Source organism: Scyliorhinus torazame, chromosome 2, assembly GCF_047496885.1.
Source record: "Scyliorhinus torazame isolate Kashiwa2021f chromosome 2, sScyTor2.1, whole genome shotgun sequence".
NCBI lineage: Eukaryota > Metazoa > Chordata > Chondrichthyes > Carcharhiniformes > Scyliorhinidae > Scyliorhinus > Scyliorhinus torazame.
In genome coordinates this window covers 120,638,495-120,659,855 of record NC_092708.1, presented here as the reverse complement: position 1 = coordinate 120,659,855, position 21,361 = coordinate 120,638,495, and the positions used below count along the sequence as shown (strand labels likewise).

Genomic DNA, 21,361 nt, shown 5'->3' with positions numbered 1-21,361 from the left:
ACAATAATAACTATTAACTTCCGGCTGTAGTTCGTACTTCACCAGCTAACCTGTGGATCCAGCCCTAGCACTATCTTAGTGAGGCACTCAGCACATGGTGTGTGTCTGAGTGGCACGCTGTGAGCTCTGTGCTCTGAGCTATCTCCTGGTAGAAACAGCGGGAACTGTGGTGTTCCCTGTTTTATAGTGCGTGTGCTCTCACTGATGATTGGCTGCGATGTTGTGTGTGTGTGTTGGTTGGTCCAACTACCTGTCCATCAGTGTGTGTGTGTGATTGCACCATGATATGTTAATGTGGATATCATGACAAGGAAGAGATGTCTTGTGAATTGTCACAAATTACTGGTTGATTTGCGCTGCTCTGCTGTTAGCTTCTCAAAAACAGCAGTTCGCCTTCAACTTCAGGAATTTCAGGAAATTACTGAACTTGTATATTCACTACAAATTAAACTCCAGGCAGAAAGATAGAGCTGAGTTCTTAACAAGATAAGGACCCTTTCAGGAATAATGGAAAGTGGAGTGAATTAGAGTCAAAGGAAGTACAGGAATAGAAATAAAAGACGTGATTCTGCGGACTTTAGTTAAATAGTTAAAGTCCACTGAATGGCATGTTTAGTGGGGTGTTCCTCAGTGCCTGCAACGCCGAGAAACATCGCTCTATTCAACGGCACTTGACGCATTTTGTGGCCTTGGGGAGATTCTCTTCACGAAGGCCACACTTAAGAAGGATTTCCTGCTGCTGAGCTTCAGCCATTTTAACCGGCTGACCCGATCTTTCCCTTTTCAGTCAACTCCCCCTCCCCCCCCCACCGCCAATCTTTGGAAGGTCCTCAAGAACACCTCCTAACCTCTAACTGGAAGACCTCCCCCCGAGCCTGATCCCGGGCAGTGTCAATCTGGCACCTGTGCAACCTGGCACTGCCAGCCTGGCACCCTGGGCATGCCCCTGCCAGCTTGGCAGTGCCACCTGGGCACCCTGGCAGTGCCAATGCCAAGGTGCCCGAGTGCCAAAGGGAGAGCCAGGGTCATACATTGCCCTGTCCCCCAACCACCCAGGGGTCTCCAATGACCTGGGAGCCGTTACAATTGGTCAACGTTTGTGTGGACCAGTAATAAACGGCTCCCTGGCGAGGTCTCCCAGGTGCGGCTGTTGAGTCCCGTGCGTCTGGTGAATCCAGCGAACTTGTATATATGGCTTATTTAAATATTCTGATCTGGATCACGCCTAGTGAGGGCAAGATCCAGATCGCGATGTCTCATGAGATTCCGTTTCGAGCGTTGCAAATCGAGAGAGAGACCTCTTGTGAGATTCAACGGCCTCATCTCCACACCACAAGTTGGGCTGACGAGACCGCTGAATAGGCTCAAAGAGAAGGAAAGCACATGGATAAAGGGAAAGAAAGACCTTTCAGGATCTTATATACTTCAATCATGTCACCACTCACTCTTCTAAACTCCAATGGAAACTAGCTTGTCCAACCTATCCTTAAAAGACACCATATTCCTCCTGAAAACCTCCATTGAACCACCTCTAATGCATTTACATTCTTCCTTAAATAAGGAGACCAAAGCAGCACACAGTATTCAAGATGAAAGAGAAAATGCTGGAAAATCTCAGCAGGTCTGGCAGCATCTGTAGGGAGAGAAAAGAGCCAACGTTTCGAGTTCAATGACTCTTTGTCGAAGATCCACAGTATTCAAGATGTGGTCTCACCAACTCTCTGTATAAATGAAGCATAACTTCCTTATTTACGTTCAGTTCCTCCTGTGATAAAGGACAAAATTCCATCAGCCTTCTTAATTACTTCTTGTGCTTGCATACTCACTTTTTGTGATGCATGCACTAGAACACCTAGGTCCTGCTGCACCTGGGAATTCTGCAGTTGTTTTCCAATTAAATAATACTTGGCTTCTTTATTCGTCCTGCCAAAATGAAGAACTTCATATTTTCCCACATTACCTGCCAGAATTTGCCCACTCACTCAACCTATCTGTATCCATCTACAACCTCCTTTTGTCCTTTTCATAGAATCATAGAATTTACAGTGCAGAAGGAGGCCGTTCGGCCCATCGGGTCTGCACCGACCCTTGGAAAGAGCACCCTACCCACGCAGACATGGGGAGAACGTGCAGACGCCACACAGCCAGTGACCCAAGCCGGGAATCGAACTTGGGACCCTAGAGCTGTGAATCAATTGTGCTATCCACTGTGTTACTGTGCTGCCCTAATTTTTATATTTTAAAAGATATTTACCTGCCTATCTGCAAATTTAGCTACTTTGGTAGTCACGGAGGAGTCCAGAAAGGAGGATCAAAAGAATGGTTCATTACCAAACGTTTTTAAATATAAATTTAAAGTATCCAATTCTTTTTTTTCCAATTAAGGGGCAATTTAGTCTGGCCACCTACCCTGCACATCTTTGGGTTGTGGGGGTGAGACCCACACACACACAGGGAGAATGTGCAAACTCCACATGGGCAGTGACCCGAGACCGGGATTGAACCCGGGTCCTCAGCACCGTGAGGCATCAGTGCTAACCACCGCGCCACCATACCACCCACCAAAGGTAAAGTATTTGCAAGTAACAGTCGGGATTCCGCTGCAGTTCGGCATTTCTACCTGGGCTGACGTTTAAGGTACTGTTAGCTAGCCCGCTGATGGGCCTCCAACATTCAGCGGGGGAGCTTATACTCCACAGGCCTCATGGAGAAATTAATCAGGGTCATTCCCGTGGGTCCTGTGGAGGTTGTTATAATAATAATTTTTATTGGTGTCTCAAGTAGACTTACATTAATGCTGCAATGAAGTTACTGTGAAAAGCCCCAAGTCACATTCCGGCGCCTGTTTGGGTACACTGAGGGAGAATTCAAAATGTCCAATTCACCTAACAAGCACGTCTTTTGGGATTTGTGGTAGGAAACCGGAGCACCTGGAGGAATCCCACACAGACACGGAGAGAACGTGCGGACTCTGCACAGACAGTGACCCAAGCCGAGAATCGAACCTGGATCTCTGGCGCTGTGAAGCAACAGTGCTAACCACTGTGCTACCATGCAGTCCAGAACAGCTACCATGCCTTTACTCCCTCAGCTAAGTCATTGATATAGGGTGAAATCTAATGTCCGTGCCCGAGGCTTCTCACGAGATTTGCCTGGCTCGCCATGTCTCACAAGATCTAATGGGATCGCGTGAGACATCACATTCTGGATTCCACCCACAATGGAGTTACCCAAGGCACGGTATCTAACCCTCATGCCTCAGAGACCCCGAGTGAGTGCCTGTTAGTACTAGTCTCCACAAATGAGGACCAGGCATACCAGCACTTGGGGGTGGGAGGGGGGTGGGGGGGGGGGGGGGGGGTGGGTGGGGAGGTGGTTTCCAGGGGATCGGGGGTTCCTGGATGTCTTGGCAGGGTGGTACCATGGTACCCCTGATGCCATCTGGGCATCATGGCACTGCTAGGCAGGCATGGGTACTGCCATGGTACCAGGTTGGCAGTGCCAAGGTGCCTGGGTGTCATTGCCTGCAGGTGCCCTGCCCTTATTAGGTGGGGTGGGGGGGGGGGGGGGGTGACCTTTTATAGGTGAGTTGGGGCATTGAGAGGGTCTGTGGGCCACGTTGAGGGGGAATATCATGATTGGGGGGCCCTGGCGAGCAGAACATCTTGGTGCTGGAAATGGGACTAAGTACGGCCTCTGTGGGGCATTCCCCACTGAGGTCCCGAAATGAAATAAAGTCCTGTTAGATAGCGGGGTCTTTCCCGGGGCTGCGAGCACTGGAAAACACCCGGCTAAACGGGCTCGACAAGGGACTTTGATTCATTTCTGTTAAATCGCGCCCATAAATTGTAAAAAAGTTGATGCCCCAACACAGACACTATGGGACTCCACATGTTACATCCTGCCTATTAGAAAACAACCCAATTATGCATATTCTCTGTTTTCTACCCTCCAGTAACCTACAATCCAGGCTGATATGTTACCCGCTACACCATGACCTTTTATTTCACACAAGAACCTTTTATGTTGTACCTCATCAAATGCCTTCTGGAAATCCAAATTGTGAACCGGACCATTGTGAATTTCTGCTGGCTGGGCTGAGGATATGCCAAAGGGGAAGACATTCTGCGTTGGTGCTGATTCAAATGCCATAAAGTAGATGCAATGACCTACAGCGACCACAAGTTCCTGGCAACTGTTCTCATTGTCGGGAAACTAATTATTGCCTCCCCTCGCATTTTCCACCCCCGTCCACCACAAACATCGTTGCTGGAGAGAAGGGAATTTTCCTGCCGTTATGTAGCAAGGTGATTGAGGGCCTGTATGCCTGATGAGGATCTTGATCCCAGAATGAGGGAATGGTTCTTTAAGAAGCTTCATCTTTAAGCAGAAGGAAAGGCCTCTTTAAGAACCTCTACTTCAAAAGCTAATTGTAACTGGTGGTAGAGGGCAAAGTGGAGAGAGGAGGCACATTCCTCAGACAGCTGAGCAGGAAAGAGCGAGGTGCACAAGAGGCGAGAAAAAGACAAGTAGGGTGATTTTCCACTCTTGTTTTCGGTGGCGGGAGCGGAAAATCCCATGGCAGTCCCAAATCGTAATTTACCCGGCCCACTGGCACTGCCCAGGCAGTGGTTGCTCGAGTGGGGATGTTTCGTGGAGGGTGGGTTTGCATGGGGGGGTTTTGTGGGGTGTTCCATGGGGGTGATGAGTGTCTGGCATTGTTTGGAGAGGGGGTTACTTCTATGTTTAACTTCTAGTTTCGGGACATCCTTTTTACCAAAGTTGCTGGCATAGCAAGCAACCTGCCATTTCATTTTTTTTCTTTTTTTTTCACCTATGAGCCAAACGATATGGTGGAGAAAGCCGCTGTTGGGATTGGAGGTTTCCTTGCTGATCTTCCCGCCCACTGCACTACTCTGCTTATTTTGGGGATAATTTCACCCGAGGAGTTGGAGGAGCCTTCCAGGAGCTCTGCGTTGGCAAGGAGTGTAAGACTATTTATTGTTTAGGAATAGCTATGGCCTTTGTCAAATTAATAATGCTGAATAGAAGAGTAGGTGGGTGAAATGTACAAATATTCTTATTCGTAGATTGTATCCCAAAATACTTTCTCAAAGAAATCTATCTAATTTGCATTTCATAATGTCAAAACACCTTGCATGCTGAAAATGACTGCCAAATGGTGTGTAAGTGGATGGGAGAAGAGGAGGGAGCGGCGTGGAAGAGATTGGAGAGGGCGTCCTGCAGGGGGACTAGCCTACAAGCTATGGTGACGGCACCGTTGCCGTTCTCACCGAAGAAATACACCACAAGCCCGGTGGTGGTGGCTACATTGAAAATTTGGGGGCAGTGGAGACGGCATAGGAGCCTCGGTGCGGTCCCCGATAAGAAATAACCATAGGTTTGTTCCGGGGAGAATGGATGGGGGATTTGGAGCATGGCAAAGAGCAGGGGTAACACAATTGAGAGATCTGTTCGTAGATGGGACGTTTGCGAGTCTGGGAGCGCTGACGGAAAAATATGGGTTGCCCCAAGGGAATGCATTTCGGTATATGCAACTGAGGGCTTTTGCGAGGCAACAGGTGAGGGAATTCCCGCAGCTCCTGACACAGGAGGTGCAGGATAGAGTGATCCCAGAGACATGGGTGGGGGATGGTAAGGTGTCGGACATATATAGGGAAATGAGGGACGAGGGGGAGATCATGGTAGATGAGCTGAAAGGGAAATGGGAAGAAGAGCTGGTGGAGGAGATTGAGGAGGGGCTGTGGGCTGATGCCCTATGTAGGGTAAACTCATCGTCCTCGTGTGCCAGGCTAAGCCTGATACAATTTAAGGTGTTACACAGGGCGCATATGACTGGAGCACGGCTCAGTAAATTTTTTGGGATAGAGGATAGGTGTGTGAGATGCTCGAGAAGCCCAGCGAATCACACCCACATATTCTGGTCATGCCCGGCACTACAGGGGTTTTGGGTGGGGGTGGCAAAGGTGCTTTCGAAGGTGGTGGGCGTCCAGGTCGAACCAAGCTGGGGGTTGGCTATATTTGGGGTTGCAGAGGAGCCGGGAGTGCAGGAGGCGAGAGAGGCTGATGTTTTGGCCTTTGCGTCCCTAGTAGCCCGGCGCAGGATATTGTTAATGTGGAAGGAAGCCAAACCCCCGGGTGTGGAGACCTGGTTAAACGACATGGCAGGGTTTATAAAGTTAGAACGGATTAAGTTCGTACTAAGGGGTTCGGCTCAAGGGTTCACCAGGCGGTGGCAACCGTTCGTCGACTACCTCACAGAAAGATAGAGGGAATGGAAAAGAAGAAGACAACAGCAGCAACCCCGGGGGGACGGGGGGGGGAGGAATCGGACAGACTCTCAGGGATGTTATTGTATATGTATAGGCACTTGTTTTAGGGAATGTATATTGGACTGTTGGATTGTATCTTTGGAGAGTATTTATTTTTGACAAGGCAGTTGCCATTTAGTTTGGTTTTTGTTTCTGTTCATATATTATTTATTTATTTGTTTAAAACTGGCCACTGTTATTTATATTGCTTTATTGTTGTTTTAAAGAAACACTACGTACTGTTATGTTTGGCCAAAAAATATATTAATATATAAAATAAAATATATTAAAAAAAGAAAATGACTGCCTTTCTAACGCTAACAGAAGTGTGGATAGGAAGACTCACAAAAATACTGGCAGGACAAATTAACAAACCACTAGAAACAATTCACTACCTGGCTACCTGGTCAAGTGAGGATCCACAGTTTAATTTATTCACCTTCTGGGCCACCTGGCTGTGTTTGACGGAGGGCCCAGCAATTTCACTGTAACAGGTTCTTACGACTCGATTTACCTACCCTAAGTTGCAAAAGTAGGATTAAATCACATTTACGTTCCAAGGCAGCAGATTCGTGATGTGCAATTTACTTCAATGGAGAGGCTGGTGCCAAAATTGCAATGTTTCTGGTTTTGGTGAGGTTATAAAGCAAGGCGGTGCAAATTGTCCAGAAATCTAGGGATAAGTCAAACTATTCTTTGTAAAAAAAAAAAACACAGGCAATTTGTGACAAACTAATAATGGAAAGCATCATGGAAAAAATCTTGGGTGGGATTCTCTGTCCCGTCAGCTGACTAATGGGGTTTCCCATTGTGAGCAGCCCCACGCCGTCGGGAAATCTCCGGGCTGCCAGGGCATCGGAGAATCCTGACAGTGGAGAATCCAGCTTATTTTTCTACAAATTTCTTCACCATAATCTTTCTATCATTTTTGCCAAATCAAATAACTTGAGTACACAGAGAAGATTAAATAAAATATTTTCTTACTGTCTTGTACATCCGGCTATTAGGTAAGAGCAGAGTCAGTTCTTTTAATCTAGTTTATGATTTTAATGAAAATGGCATGGAGCCGGGTGCACCAGGTGAATCGCGCGAGAGCCCCAAATCTGGGTCGATCGTAAGTCACCCAATTCACTTCGCACGGCATGATCTGGAGCTCCCCTGGTTGGCCAAGATTCAGATCCGAATGGCTCATTTAAATACCCAAACGGCGGATTCACTCTGTGCCCGGGACTCAAAGGTCCCGTTTGCAAGACCTCGCCAGGGTGCCGTTTAGTACTGGTCCACACAAATGTGGACAAGGCATAACAGCACCTCGAGGGGTCTCACAGGCCATTGGAGATGCCCGAGTGGTCGGGGACAGGGCAGGGTGGCACTCTGGTAGTGCCACCCTGGCAGTGCCACCCTGGCACAAAATCTCTCTAAGTGCAGCCTTGGTGGAAGGAAACTACCCGAGACCAAGAAAATGGCAAAGTTAATTGAATAGCGGAATGTTTCTCGACGCTGCAGCCACCGTGAATCACCCCACCAAACGCGTCCAAAAATCGCACCAATGGTTGATAAATGTGTATTCCTAGCACATGCTCTTTATCTGCATATAGCGAGCACATAAATTCCTGACGTCTGCTCATGCTGGATGAAGTTCTTTGGCAAGACTATGTAATTGTAAAAGGCACCCTTAAAACATCCTGGAGAGAAAATTCTTCATAAATAAAAATATTTAAAAAAAACATCTTGGAGAGCAAAGCAAAATGTTAGAGTTTCATCAAATAAAGCAAAAATTCCTGTAAAATTAAGAAATAGAAATGTTCAAAATGAAAAATCAAAATCAATTCCACACGAGCATTAATTGGCAGCAAGTGTCTTTCTCTTGCCATTGGAATGGAATATAAGTTAATGTAGTGGACCTTAAGACTGGTTCAGTGTGAAAGTGACAACTCAACTAACATCCAAAAGTGTTTACGGTAATTTGAAGAATAACTTGGGAAAGTCCATTTTTAAGCAAAATACAGTCATAGTAATATCAGTGAATTAACTTACATGTCACACCTTTTTCCAGATTTTCATAGTACCCACACAAGCAGATCTGGTACAAGAGGTTGGGATGAAATTTCTCAAATGCCTTCACTTCTTTTAGCCGCGTAAATATAATATCAACATCTTCACTAGAACGCTCAGCAGGTCTGGGAAAAATAAATCATTTGTACTGTTAGACAGTCTTTACCTGGATAACTGATCTGTGAATAAAAAAGAAATATAAGAGGAGTTTCCATCAATAATTATTTTTCAAAGAACCTGATAAACATTTTAGCAAATTATGATTGGTAACCAACCATCAGTGTACGTCTTTCCAGTTATTTACATAAAGCACAAATACCTACTTGTCTACTGAATATTATAAAATATTTTGTTTTCTTCTCTGGACAAAATTATATTAAATCCAAAATGAATAAATATGAAATTTAATAAAGGTATCAGCCATCTTGTTTCAATATAATTTTATGGCCTGAATTTTATGTCCGTCAGGTGCACCCGCTTGGTGGTCTCAGAAACAGGCGTGAAACACATTTCCGGCCAATGTTGGCCCCAACGTGCAACTGCACGTTGGCTGGCCAATTAATAGGCAACTAGTGCGAAACGCACTCTATATAAAAGGCTGAATACTGCCGAGGTGGGTGGGAAGAGGGCAGGCTCCGTGAAAAGAGATGGTGCGGGCTGGTGATTCTATTGTGCTTCCTCGGGGACATCGCTGCAGAGCTGTCTCAGGGAGCTGCTGACCCGTGAAAAGTAAATTGCTCCGGAAAAACGATGCAAAGAGTGTCTAGGCAGCACATTGAAACACAAACGGCTGTCCCCAGCTATCTTTTTAAATTTAATTTCAGCCCGGACAATTCATCCTGCCCCGGATTGAGATTGAAGCTAAAACATAAAGGCTGCCTGGCCAATCCCTGCCCGCAATCATAAAATCAGACCAGCCACATAAAATTACATTCAATTGGCCCCTTCATGGAGTAGACTGCCACCTTGATTGTTGGCAGGCGGGCTCTAATGGGTGCACACTCATCAACTGAAATATTGTGCAAGTGCACAATGGCGGTAGGACATCTGACTGATGTCTTTTTGCACGATTTCACATGTTTCCAGGTCGGACGCGAGCAACGTAAAATTCTGGCCTATCTGTAATTTAGAATCTTAGTAACAAGCCAGGGCATAGTTAGGCACTGATAGAACATAGAACATTACAGCGCAGTACAGGCCCTTCGGCCCTCGATGTTGCGCCGACCTGTGAAACCACTCTAAAGCCCATCTACACTATTCCCTTATCGTCCATATGTCTATCCAATGACCATTTGAATGCCCTTAGTGTTGGTGAGTCCACTACTGTTGCAGGCAGGGCATTCCACGCCCTTACTACTCTCTGAGTAAAGAACCTACCTCTGACATCTGTCTTATATCTATCTCCCCTCAATTTAAAGCTATGTCCCCTCGTGCTAGACATCACCATCCGAGGAAAAAGGCTCTCACTGTCCACCCTATCCAATCCTCTGATCATCTTGTATGCCTCAATTAAGTCACCCCTTAACCTTCTTCTCTCGAACGAAAACAGCCTCAAGTCCCTCAGCCTTTCCTCATACGATCTTCCCTCCATACCAGGCAACCTTCGGGTAAATCTACTCTGCAACCTTTCCAATGCTTCCACATCCTTCCTATAATGCGGCGACCAGAATTGCACTCAATACTCCAAATGCGGCCGCACCAGAGTTTTGTACAGCTGCAACATGACCTCATGGCTCCGAAACTCAATCCCTCTACCAATAAAAGCTAACACACCTTCTTAACAACCCTCTCAACCTGGATGGCAACTTTCAGGGATCTATGTACATGGACACCGAGATCTCTCTGCTCATCCACACTGACAAGAATCTTACCATTAGCCCAGTACTCTGTCTTCCTGTTATTCCTTCCAAAATGAATCACCTCACACTTTTCTGCATTAAACTCCATTTGCCACCACTCAGCCCAGCGCTGCAGCTTATCTATGTCCCTCTGTAACTTGTAACATCCTTCCGCACTGTCCACAACTCCACCGACTTTAGTGTCATCTGCAAATTTACTCACCCATCCTTCTACATCCTCCTCCAGGTCATTTATAAAAATGACAAACAGCAGTGGCCCCAAAACAGATCCTTGTGGTACACCACTAGTAACTGGACTCCAGTCTGAACATTTCCCATCAACCACTACCCTTTGTCTTCTTCCAGCTAGCCAATTTCTGATCCAAACGGCTAAATCACCCTGAATCCCATGCCTCCGTATTTTCTGTAGTAGCCTACCGTGGGGAACCTTATCAAATGCTTTACTGAAATCCATATACACCACATCAACTGCTTTACCCTCATCCACCTGTTTGGTCACCTTCTCAAAGAACTCAATAAGGTTTGTGAGGCACGACCTACCCTTCACAAAACCGTGTTGACTATCTCTAATCAAATTATTCCTTTCCAGATGATTATACATCCTATCTCTTATAAACCTTTCCAAGATTTTGCCCACAACAGAAGTAAGGCTCACTGGTCTATAGTTACCTGGGTTGTCTCTACTCCCCTTCTTGAACAAGGGGACAACATTTGCTATCCTCCAGTCTTCTGGCACTATTCCTGTAGACAAAGATGACTTAAAGATCAAAGCCAAAGGCTCAGCAATCTCCTCCCTAGCTTCCCAGAGAATCCTAGGATAAATCCCATCCGGCCCAGGGGACTTATCTATTTTCACACTTTCCAGAATTGCTAACACCTCCTCATTATGAACCTCAAGCCCTTCTAGTCTAGTAGCCTGAATCTCAGTATTCTCCTCGACAACATTGTCTTTTTCCTGTGTGAATACTGACAAAAAATATTCTTCTATCTCCTCGGATCCAATCACAACTTCCCATTACTGTCCTTGACTGGCCCTACTCTTACCCTCGTCATTCGTTTATTCCTGACATATCTATAGAAAGCTTTAGGGTTATCCTTGATCCTACCTGCCAAAGACTTCTCATGTCCCCTCCTGGATCTTCTAAGCTCTCTCTTTAGGTCCTTCCTAGCTAACTTGTAACTCTTGAGCACCCTAACTGAACCTTCATGTCTCATCTTTACATAAGCCTCCTTCTTCCTCTTGACAAGTGCTTTAGTAAACCACGGTTCCCTTGCTCGACCACTTCCTCCCTGCCTGACAGGTACATACGTATCAAGGACACGCAGTAGCTGTTCCTTGAACAAGTTCCACATTTCCATTGTGCCCATCCCCTGCAGTTTTCCTCTCCATCAAATGCATCCTATGTCTTGCCTCATCGCATCATAATTGCCTTTCCCCCAGATATAGCTCTTGCCCTGCGGTATATACCTATCCCTTTCCATCACTAAAGTAAACGTAATCGAATTGTGATGTTTAAGACTATTATTTTTCCTATCAGTGCCTCTGCAGACATCCTCTTGGTCATCTACCAAAACTGTGCAGGTGTTGTAAGAGAATTAACGGTCACCAATTCTGGGGCTTCCAATCACATCCCGGTTCCATACAGCCTGACCTCTCAACGAGCAAAAGCTGCTGTGGTTAAAATTGGAAATGAGTTCTGCAAGGAGCACACCTAATTTATACACATTTTTCTGTTGTTAAAATGTTCCCAAATCAACCTCCTCCAATATTCCGGTGACCCACTGGCCTGAATTGTCACAGGGATGGATAGAGTCTCTGGCTTAGTTAAAATGGCACAAGAGCTCCGATTCCCAAGTTCCACCCCAAACCAAGCACCCATCATTTTTACCAGGGTGGAAACAGGGCAGTTTGTAGGTTGAATATCCATGGATCACAAGACAGCTGCACTTTTCTTCAAACAGGTCCAGTTTTTGTTCTTGGGATGTCAAAAACACAACTCATGGACTTTAGACCTTTGAGGAAATGGCCTGCCAGAATTATATGGAGAGTACGATGCCCTTTTGAAAGGTCCAGGTATCCCTTTGGGAGACGATGCCTTTTGGGAGCGGTTATGTGCCCTTTGGGGGAAGTTACAATCGACAAATATGTAGGTTAAAAACAGACACAGCCCACTTCCGCAGCTTCTGTGGTTGCCTTCAAACTCTTTCCAAAGGTTGTAGGCCCGACTCCTGTTCAACACACCCTCCCCCAATCCCCCACCCCCAGAGTGAAAATTGGAATATCTGGAGAATTTTGCTGACTCTGAGCTTGTAATGATGCACTTTCAGAGACTCTGAATCGAATAGAAAGGTTTCCAGTTGTCTTTTCAGGCGAGTTTGGCTGGGAGATTCTCCCTGGCTCTGTCGGTGAGTTCCCTACCACTATATGACCACACTTAGTCACTTTTTCCGGCCCTGGGAAATTTCTCTCTGGGCTAGACCACACGTGATCTGGGCTAGATCACGCATGATCTACCGGCCACGTCATAAGAACTAGGAGCAGGAATAGGCCATCTGGCCCCTCGAGCCTGCTCCGCCATTCAATGAGATCATGGCTGATCTTTTTTGGAATCAGCTCCACTTTCCGGCCCGAACACCATAACCCTTAATCCCTTTATTCCAAAAAACTATCTATCTTTATCTTAAAAACATTTAATGAAGGAGCCTCAACTGCTTCACTGGGCAAGGAATTCCATAGATTCACAACCCTTTGGGTGAAGAAGTTCCTCCTAAGCTCAGTCCTAAATCTACTTCCCCTTATTTTGAGGCTATGCCCCCTAGTTCTGCTTTTACCCGCCAGTGCAAACAGCCTGCCTGCATCTATTCTATATCTATTCCCTTCAAATTTTACATGTTTCTACAAGATCCCCCCGCTTCCTTCTAAATACCAATAAGCACAGTCCCAGTTTACCCAACCTCTTCTCGTAACCCAACCCCTTCAGCTCTGGAATTAACCTAGTGAATCTCCTCTGCACACCCTCCAGCGCCAGTACATCCTTTCTCAGGTAAGGAGACCAACACTGAACACAATACACCAGGTATGGCCTCACTAACACCTTATACAATTGCAGCATAACCTCCCTAGTCTTAAACTCCATCCCTCTAGCAATGAAGGACAAAACTCGATTTGCCTTCTTAATCACCTGTTGCACCTGTAAACCAACTTTTTGCGACTCATGCACTAGCACACCCAGGTCTCTCTGCACAGCGGTATGTTTTAATATTTTATCATTTAAATAATAATCCCTTTTGCTGTTATTCCTACCAAAATGGATAACCTCACATTTGTCAACATTGTATTCCATCTGCCAGCTAATTGACAGTCTCTCACCCTCTCCAATTCCTTACAGATATCACCTTATGGATGATATTGTGGATCCCTCGAAAGCTGCCAGCATGGTGCTGGTGGCAGGCCAGGCGACCAGACACCAGCAAAGGCAGCGGCAGCAGCATCGACAGAGGCTCGAAGCGGCAGCCCATGTGCAGGGCCCCTGCCCACACCCTGAGTGTACGGCCACCCATCAGGCAAGGGAGGGACCCAGAGGGGGAGGCCGGCGATGGCCCAAGGTATACAGACGTCGCTGATCTTTCAAACAGATGAGGGACAGCATGTGTCACAGGATGCTCCGACTCAACAAGGGGATGGTGCAGCATCACGTGGGGGAGATGGAAGATACTCATTCCCAGTGGTGATCAAGGTCACCGCAGCCCTGACCTTCTACGCCTCGGGATCATTCCAGGGCTCGAGCAGGGACCTGTGCGGCATTTTGCAACCAACAGCCCACAAGTGCATCCGTGGTGTCATGGATGCCCTTTTTGCCCGGGCACCAGCTTTATAAAATTTGACGTGACCCAAGCACAACATGAAGCCTGGGCAGCAGGATTCTCTGCCATCGCTGGGATGCTCCAGGTCCAGGGGGTAATAGATGGCACACATGTTGCTTTGCATGCACGGGAGAGTCGGGAGCGCCTTTCATTAACACGAATAGGCTCCACTCCCTGAACGTCCAGCTGGTGTCCGACCACCACACGAAGATCATGCAGTGTGTGCACACTTCCCAGGGAGTGTGCACGATAGCAACATCTTGGGGCAGTCAGAGATCCCCGGCGTCTTCGAGGGACAGTGACTGTGAAGCCACCATCTCCCCCCGCCCCCGACGCCACCTTCCCCCCATCGCTCTGTTCCACGCACCCAGGGTCTGTGTTACATCACTCTAGGGTGATGGGTCGGTGTTGGCACTGTCAGCGGGCCAGTATACAAGGCAGGAAGGTGATAATAATCTGCTGAACTCAGGTGCTCCTCAAATTATGCCACAGTCTGACTTTTGCTGTCTACTGTGTGTACACTCATACCCTCACCTGCACGTGGTATGCCTTGTGGAGAGTGGGGGGGGGGGGGGGGGGGTCTTCACATGTCTCGGGTGCAACGTATTTTGAAATCTATTATTAAAATGGCCGTTTTTCCCCTCTTTTTAAATTTTTTTGTTTCTACTCAATTTCATTTAAATGACTATTTTGATCCCGATAGTACAAGTACAATCATGACCCCATCTGTTCTTAGCCACTGAGTTCAACGCCTTGGGGTGATTCCCCACTCTGAGTCCCAATTGGTCTCCCAGGTCAGGTGACCATTAATCTGCTGCTAAAGGGACAATCACCACAGCATTTCTGACTTCAGAGTAAAAATTTGGTCCACTTTCTCTCAAAATGTGAACCCAAATCCTGCCTCCCCTATCAAAAGCTGTTTTGTAACTATAAAATATGTCCTGCATAGTTGAAGTTCTAGGTTAATTTTCCTTCACTTGCAAGGAGTGTCATAGGGACAAGATATATTTTTTAAATGGGGGTGCACCCCGTGCTCGAAAATGTTATACTCAGACATAAAATTGTATTTCCAGTATTTTGAAATCTAATATTAATATGGCCGTTTATTCCCTATTTTTGCATTTTTTTGTTTCTACTCAATTTTATTTAAATGACTATATTGATCATACCACATCTTTAATCCCACACAGTTCACGCTGTATGTTAGGATATCGGACAAGACCCCAATTTTTGGTAGGATCCCGGACAGGAAATCCTGGGGCTGGTTTAGCACAGTGGGTGAAATAGTTGGCTTTCAATAAAGAACAATGCCAGCAGCGTGGGTTCAATTCCCGTACCGGCCTCCCTGAACAGGCGCCGGAATGTGGTGACTCGGGGCTTTTCACAGTTAATTCATTGAAGCCTACTTGTGATAATAAGCAATTATTATTATTATTAAATCCAAACAATTTTGCAATTTATAAGACTGTGAAGAAAGGATACTTCACCCCAGGAGTGATAACACTGACCAGTAGGTGCCTTTTATGTTAAAATAAACTTTAGTTCAAACACAGAATTAACCACATTCACCATTAAAGAAATAACTTTACAATCAACAGTTTAAAAAGTTCTTAAATAAAAGAAAACACTTGAACTTATGCCCTACACGTTCTATATTCCAATAAAGCAATCCAGTACAGTTCAAATTCGCTGCAATTCGCATACCGCTGCAACCAGTCCACATCAGACACCATTTCCCTGGCCCTACACTCATCCCTAGGGCATCTCGAAAACAAGGACTCCTACATTAAACTCCTATTTATTGACTACAGCTCCGCCTTCAACACCATAATCCCAGCCAAGCTCATATCAAAGCTCCAAAACCTAGGACTTGGCTCCCCACTCTGCAACTGGAGCCTCGATTTTCTGACCAACAGACCACAATCAGTAAGAATGAACAACAACACCTCCTCCACAATAGTCCTCAACACCGGCGCCCCACAAGGCTGCGTACTTAGCCCCCTACTCTACTCCCTGTACACCCACGACTGCGTGGCAAAACTTGGTTCCAACTCCATCTACAAGTTTGCTGACGATACGACCATACTGGGCCGGATCTCGAATAACGATGAGTCCGAATACAGGAGGGAGATAGAGAACCTAGTGGAGTGGTGTAGCGACAACAATCTCTCCCTCAATGCCAGCAAAACTAAAGAGCTGGTCATTGACTTCAGGAAGCAAAGTACTGTACACACCCCTGTCAGCATCAATGGGGCCGAGGTGGAGATGGTTAGCAGTTTCAAATTCCTAGGGGTGCACATCTCCAAAAATCTGTCCTGGTCCACCCACGTCGACGCTACCACTAAGAAAGCACAACAGCGCCTATACTTCCTCAGGAAACTAAGGAAATTCGCCATGTCCACATTGACTCTTACCAACTTTTACAGATGCACCATAGAAAGCATCCTATCAGGCTGCATCACAGCCTGGTATGGCAACTGCTCGGCCCAGGACCGCAAGAAACTTCAGAGAGTCGTGAACACCGCCCAGTCCATCACACAAACCTGCCTCCCATCCATTGACTCCATCTACACCTCCCGCTGCCGGGGGAAAGCGGGCAGTATAATCAAAGATCCCTCCCACCTGGCTAACTCACTGTTCCAACTTCTTCCATCGGGCAGGAGATACAGAAGTCTGAGAACACGCACGAACAGACTCAAAAACAGCTTCTTCCCCACTGTCACCAGACTCCTAAATGACCCTCTTATGGACTGACTTCATTAACACTGCACCCTGTATGCTTCATCCCATGCCAGTGCTTATGTAGTTACATTGTATATGTTGTGTTGCCCTATTATGTATTTTCTTTTATTCCCTTTTCTTCTCATGTACTTAATGATCTGTTGAGCTGCTCGCAGAAAAATACTTTTCACTGTACCTCGGTACACGTGACAATAAAGAAATCCAATCCAATCCAAATGTCACTTATAAATAAAGTTAACAAATCAGGTTTACTTACTTTTCTCTGTGTAAAGATCTTTTGGAGAGTAAAGCTTTCAAGAGCAGATCCAACACAGTTCTGTTCCATTCAATATCCCATCGCAAAACTGCCAAAACAACAGTGGTTTCTCCCACTAATTACATCATCTGTATCCCAAGCATAAGGGATCCTCCCACTAAGATGTCCCATGACCTGCTTGCCTAAGACTAAATAAAATGCCTCATGAATTATCTACACACCAGGGAACCGTCCAAACATAAAACACTATTCCAATATCCCTCTTTTATGTGAACAAATAAATGGTTAGAATCAATGAATCAATGATTACCTCACTGTTATGATACCTTAATTACAGCTTTAGAAGACATACTGCCTATATGTATTTGAACCCAAGGTTTTTAATAACATTACTCCACAAAATATGAAATACAATATATAATTATTTCCTACATTCATCACACTGTCACATTTCTTACTCTCAATTCATAACTTTAGTTCATACTGTGCTTTCCTTCCTTTCCACCCAACTGACCCCCCCCCCCCCCCCCCCAACTATCAACTTAATTCTGACATGTTAGAGTTAGTGCGAGCAATTTCCTCCTTGAAGCAGCATGCCTAGCTTCTATCTTCCAAACAGATGCTCCCAAGCTCCCCCTCCCCCTCCCCCCAAAAATGCTGTTCTTGGCTTTTTAAAATTATTTATTCATTCACAGGATATGGACATCACTGGCAAGATCAACATTTACTGAATATATCCTCACTCTCTCTCTGCCCCTTCAACCGGACTTTTCTAATTTCTTTTTAAAGCTTCCTTAAGATCTATAATTTTGACCAACTCCTAAAATCTTCCATTCCAGCTTGAACAGCACAGACATTTCAATGGTAGGAAGGGACTTGTGAATGAGAAGGAGGATTTCTGAATTTGATATGGCCGGTATCAATGCTCTAATGAAGGTTTCTCAGGATTTGTGGCCATGGGGAACTAGGGCTTCAGAAGGGCACTGTGGAGCAATGATGGAGTTTGGAACATCATTTGGTTACAGCCAGTGTTTAAGGCACTGTCCACACGTCAAAAATCAACAGAAATGCCTCCTCCAAGCATGGATTTATGTCTCTTGATGCTTCAAGAGTCAGAAGAATTACAACTGCAAATTTAAAGGCAGCCAATAATTTGTAGAAAACATCTCAGTTGGCTGAGTTACAATTTAGAGTAACTTACAATTATGATACCTTAATTACAGCTTTAGAAGACATACTGCCTATATGTATTTGAACCCAAGGTTTTTAATAACATTACTCCACAAAATATGAAATACAATATATAATTATTTCCTACATTCATCACACTGTCACATTTCTTGCTCTCAATTCATAACTCTGCTCCCTAGTTCATACTGTGCTTTCCTTCCTTTCCACCCAACTGACCATTCATTCACAGGATATGGACATCACTGGCAAGATCAACATTTACTGAATATATCCTCACTCTCTCTCTGGTCTTCTACAATTTTAACACAGTAACTTCATTGCAGTGTTAATGTAAGCCTACTTGTGACGCTAATAAAGATTATTGTTATTATTAAAATAGGCCAGAGTTAGGCCAGGAGTGTCCAGAAGTTGGAACAGACGTAGTGTAATAATGAAAGGTCTGGAGAATTGTCTGAAGTATTGAGATCTGCATTGGCTAATTAATGAGTTGTTTCAAGTCATGCAGGAGAAACTAGCCTATTAATAGAATGTTGAATAACATGCAATAAATTCAGAAATCATTCTCGCCTTTGTCGATCACTTATTTACACAGCTCTTTCTGATAATTAATTAATCATTTATTTTAAATTCATAAGATAAAGTGTTTTTCTGTTGCATAGAAAGATTTACTTAAATAGAACATTTGAAATTCTCCATAAAGTGCATATTAATTTTAATGATGTGGGTGGTCTTTTGCAAAGTATTAACATGATCAAGAAAATAAACACCTAAACCCAGTGCACACTTTCTCTCTCCCAGATTGCTTCTTCTATTCTCTGCTCATTCCTCTGAAATTTCCTATCCATCTTTTTATTCAACTTCATATTTCCCCCTTTTTGCTTCACTTCTCCTTTTTAATTTTATTTTTTTCCCAAGACATGGATTGTTAGGTGGTTGTTATCCTGTCCTGCTGAATCTTTTTATATACTCATTGGCCACTGATGTGAGTGAGTACCAGGAAGTATTTGACAACCAACATTTGTTTGATAATGCTCCTGTGAGGTCCCATGGCTGTTTCATTGCATAAAATATTCTTCATAAACACAAACTGTAGAGCGTCACTTAACGGGAAAAAAGAGTCCCCTTTTCGGCGCATTTAGCAGGGTGTTTCCCGCCGTTAACCCCGCAATCAAACAGGACTCTGTCGATTTTTTACCCTTGGCGAGGAACGCCCCGCTGAGGTCACACTTATTTTCATTTGAGATCGGGGTGCCATTTGTAAATGTCGTCCTGATCTCTTGACCCCTCACCCGGGTCTCCGGACCTCCCAACGTCCTAACTTACTTGTTAGGGATCCTCAAGCCACAACCCTCTTCACCCTACCTCACTCCATCCCACCCCTGGGCCTGATACCCAGTACAGGCAGCGTGGCACTGGGGCACCTTGGCACTGCCAGCCTGGCACTTTGGCAGCACACCTGCCAGTCGGGCAGTACTCCTGCTAGCCCGGCAGTGCTAGCCAAATACACGTCCAGGGTGCCTGTGCCGCAGCGCCAAGGTGCCAGGCTGGCAGTGCCAAGGTGCCAGGGTGGCAGTACCAAAGTGCCAGGGTGGCAGTGCCAAGGTGCCAGGGTGGCAGTGCCAAGGTGCCTGGGTGGCAGCCGGAGTGCCAGGGTACCACCCTGCCCATTGCCAGACCACCCGGGGGACTCTAAGGTGCTGTTACACTGGTTACATGTTTGTGTGGACCAATGCTAAATGGCGCCATAGAGAGGTCTCCTAGACACGGGCTTTGGTTCCCGGGCCTTAGGAAAATCTGGCGGCGACATATTTAATTGAACCCAGCTGCTCACTTAAATATGTAAATCTAGATCCTACTTGTGCCATCTTGCGAGATCCCGTTAGATCGCGCGAGATGTTCCGAGTGTTGCAAATCTCGCAAGAGGTCTCTCACGAGATTTAACGGCCTCACCGGGTAGGGTGCAAAAAATGTGTGCCTCACAAAACCAGAAAAAAATTAATACCTCAAAAATAATCTATTACATAAACAGAACAGCACATAACTTTACCTGTGATGCCACATTTACACAAACAGACTAACAAAGGACTTATTTGTCTAATTTCATAATACTAATTCTGGTCATTACTTTATCAGTGTTTTGGATTGCTCCAGTGAATTAACTATGTAAAGTACCTCCAACAAAACCACTGTTATTCAACTAAATAATGGGCGCGGGGAGGGGCGACAAGGTCATGTTTAAAACTCAATAAGCAAAGATAAATCAATACTTTGGTTTTTAACATTATGTATGTGGTTATGTTAATGGAAATCTAAATCGCTGAAAACATGAAAGGATTACACAAATCAACCAAATTGCCACTTGATCATCCTTCAAGGCAAGGTGACCATGTTCAATATCTGGGTGTTCGGTAGGGTTCTGGTAGATACGTAGGCGACTGCTAAGGCCAATCTGTGCCTGGAAGGTTCTGCTGCAAACAGGCCAGGAAATCATAGATGACTTAATTTTGGATGATTTGCTGGTTCAGCATTTCCTCTCCTCACATTTTCTCTCTGCCTCCGCTATGTGCTTGCTTTTAAAGAAGGCCGCACTGTTTTTAATTTGGTTGCATAAGGTGCAGCGATCGGCAAGCTTCTCCCTGAACTATATCAAAACAAGCGAAGCCTTCAAAGTGTCCTTAATGCATTTCCTTTGATGAACATGAGAGTGCACCCCAGAGTCAAGCTTGCCAATGAAGATTCGCTTTGGTAAGCAACCGGCCAAAGCCTTCTGGATACATGACCAGCCCAACTCAGTTGTGACTTTCGGATTGTTATGGACCAGGGTTTAGAGAGCCCCAAAGTGTATCATGAAGTTCACCTGACCCACAACTTTTAATAGATTGTGGTATGGGGAGCACACGGCCCTCTACAGGTGTGGTACAGCAGAAATGGAAAAGTAATTTTTAAAGCAAAACAATGTTTATTCTATGAACTCAAGTTAACCTTTTTGAAACATACAGTGAACATCTCAGCAATCATCAATTCAAATACAACCCCCAAAGAATACAACACTAAGTAATCCT

The 21,361-nt window shown here is 45.3% G+C and overlaps 1 protein-coding gene across 4 annotated transcripts in view; it reads right to left on the bottom strand.

Annotated features, from left to right (window-relative positions):
* rapgef4a (Rap guanine nucleotide exchange factor 4a) overlaps nucleotides 1-21,361 on the bottom strand; it is a 631,693-nt gene that overhangs the window by 512,512 nt on the left and 97,820 nt on the right. For 3 of the 4 annotated variants that reach the window (XM_072476111.1, XM_072476137.1, XM_072476128.1), the window contains exon 2: nucleotides 8,370-8,512. In XM_072476111.1, coding sequence (XP_072332212.1) covers nucleotides 8,370-8,512 — 143 coding nt within the window. The remainder of the gene's footprint in view (nucleotides 1-8,369; nucleotides 8,513-21,361) is intronic. The other variant, XM_072476121.1, reaches the window with a different exon arrangement.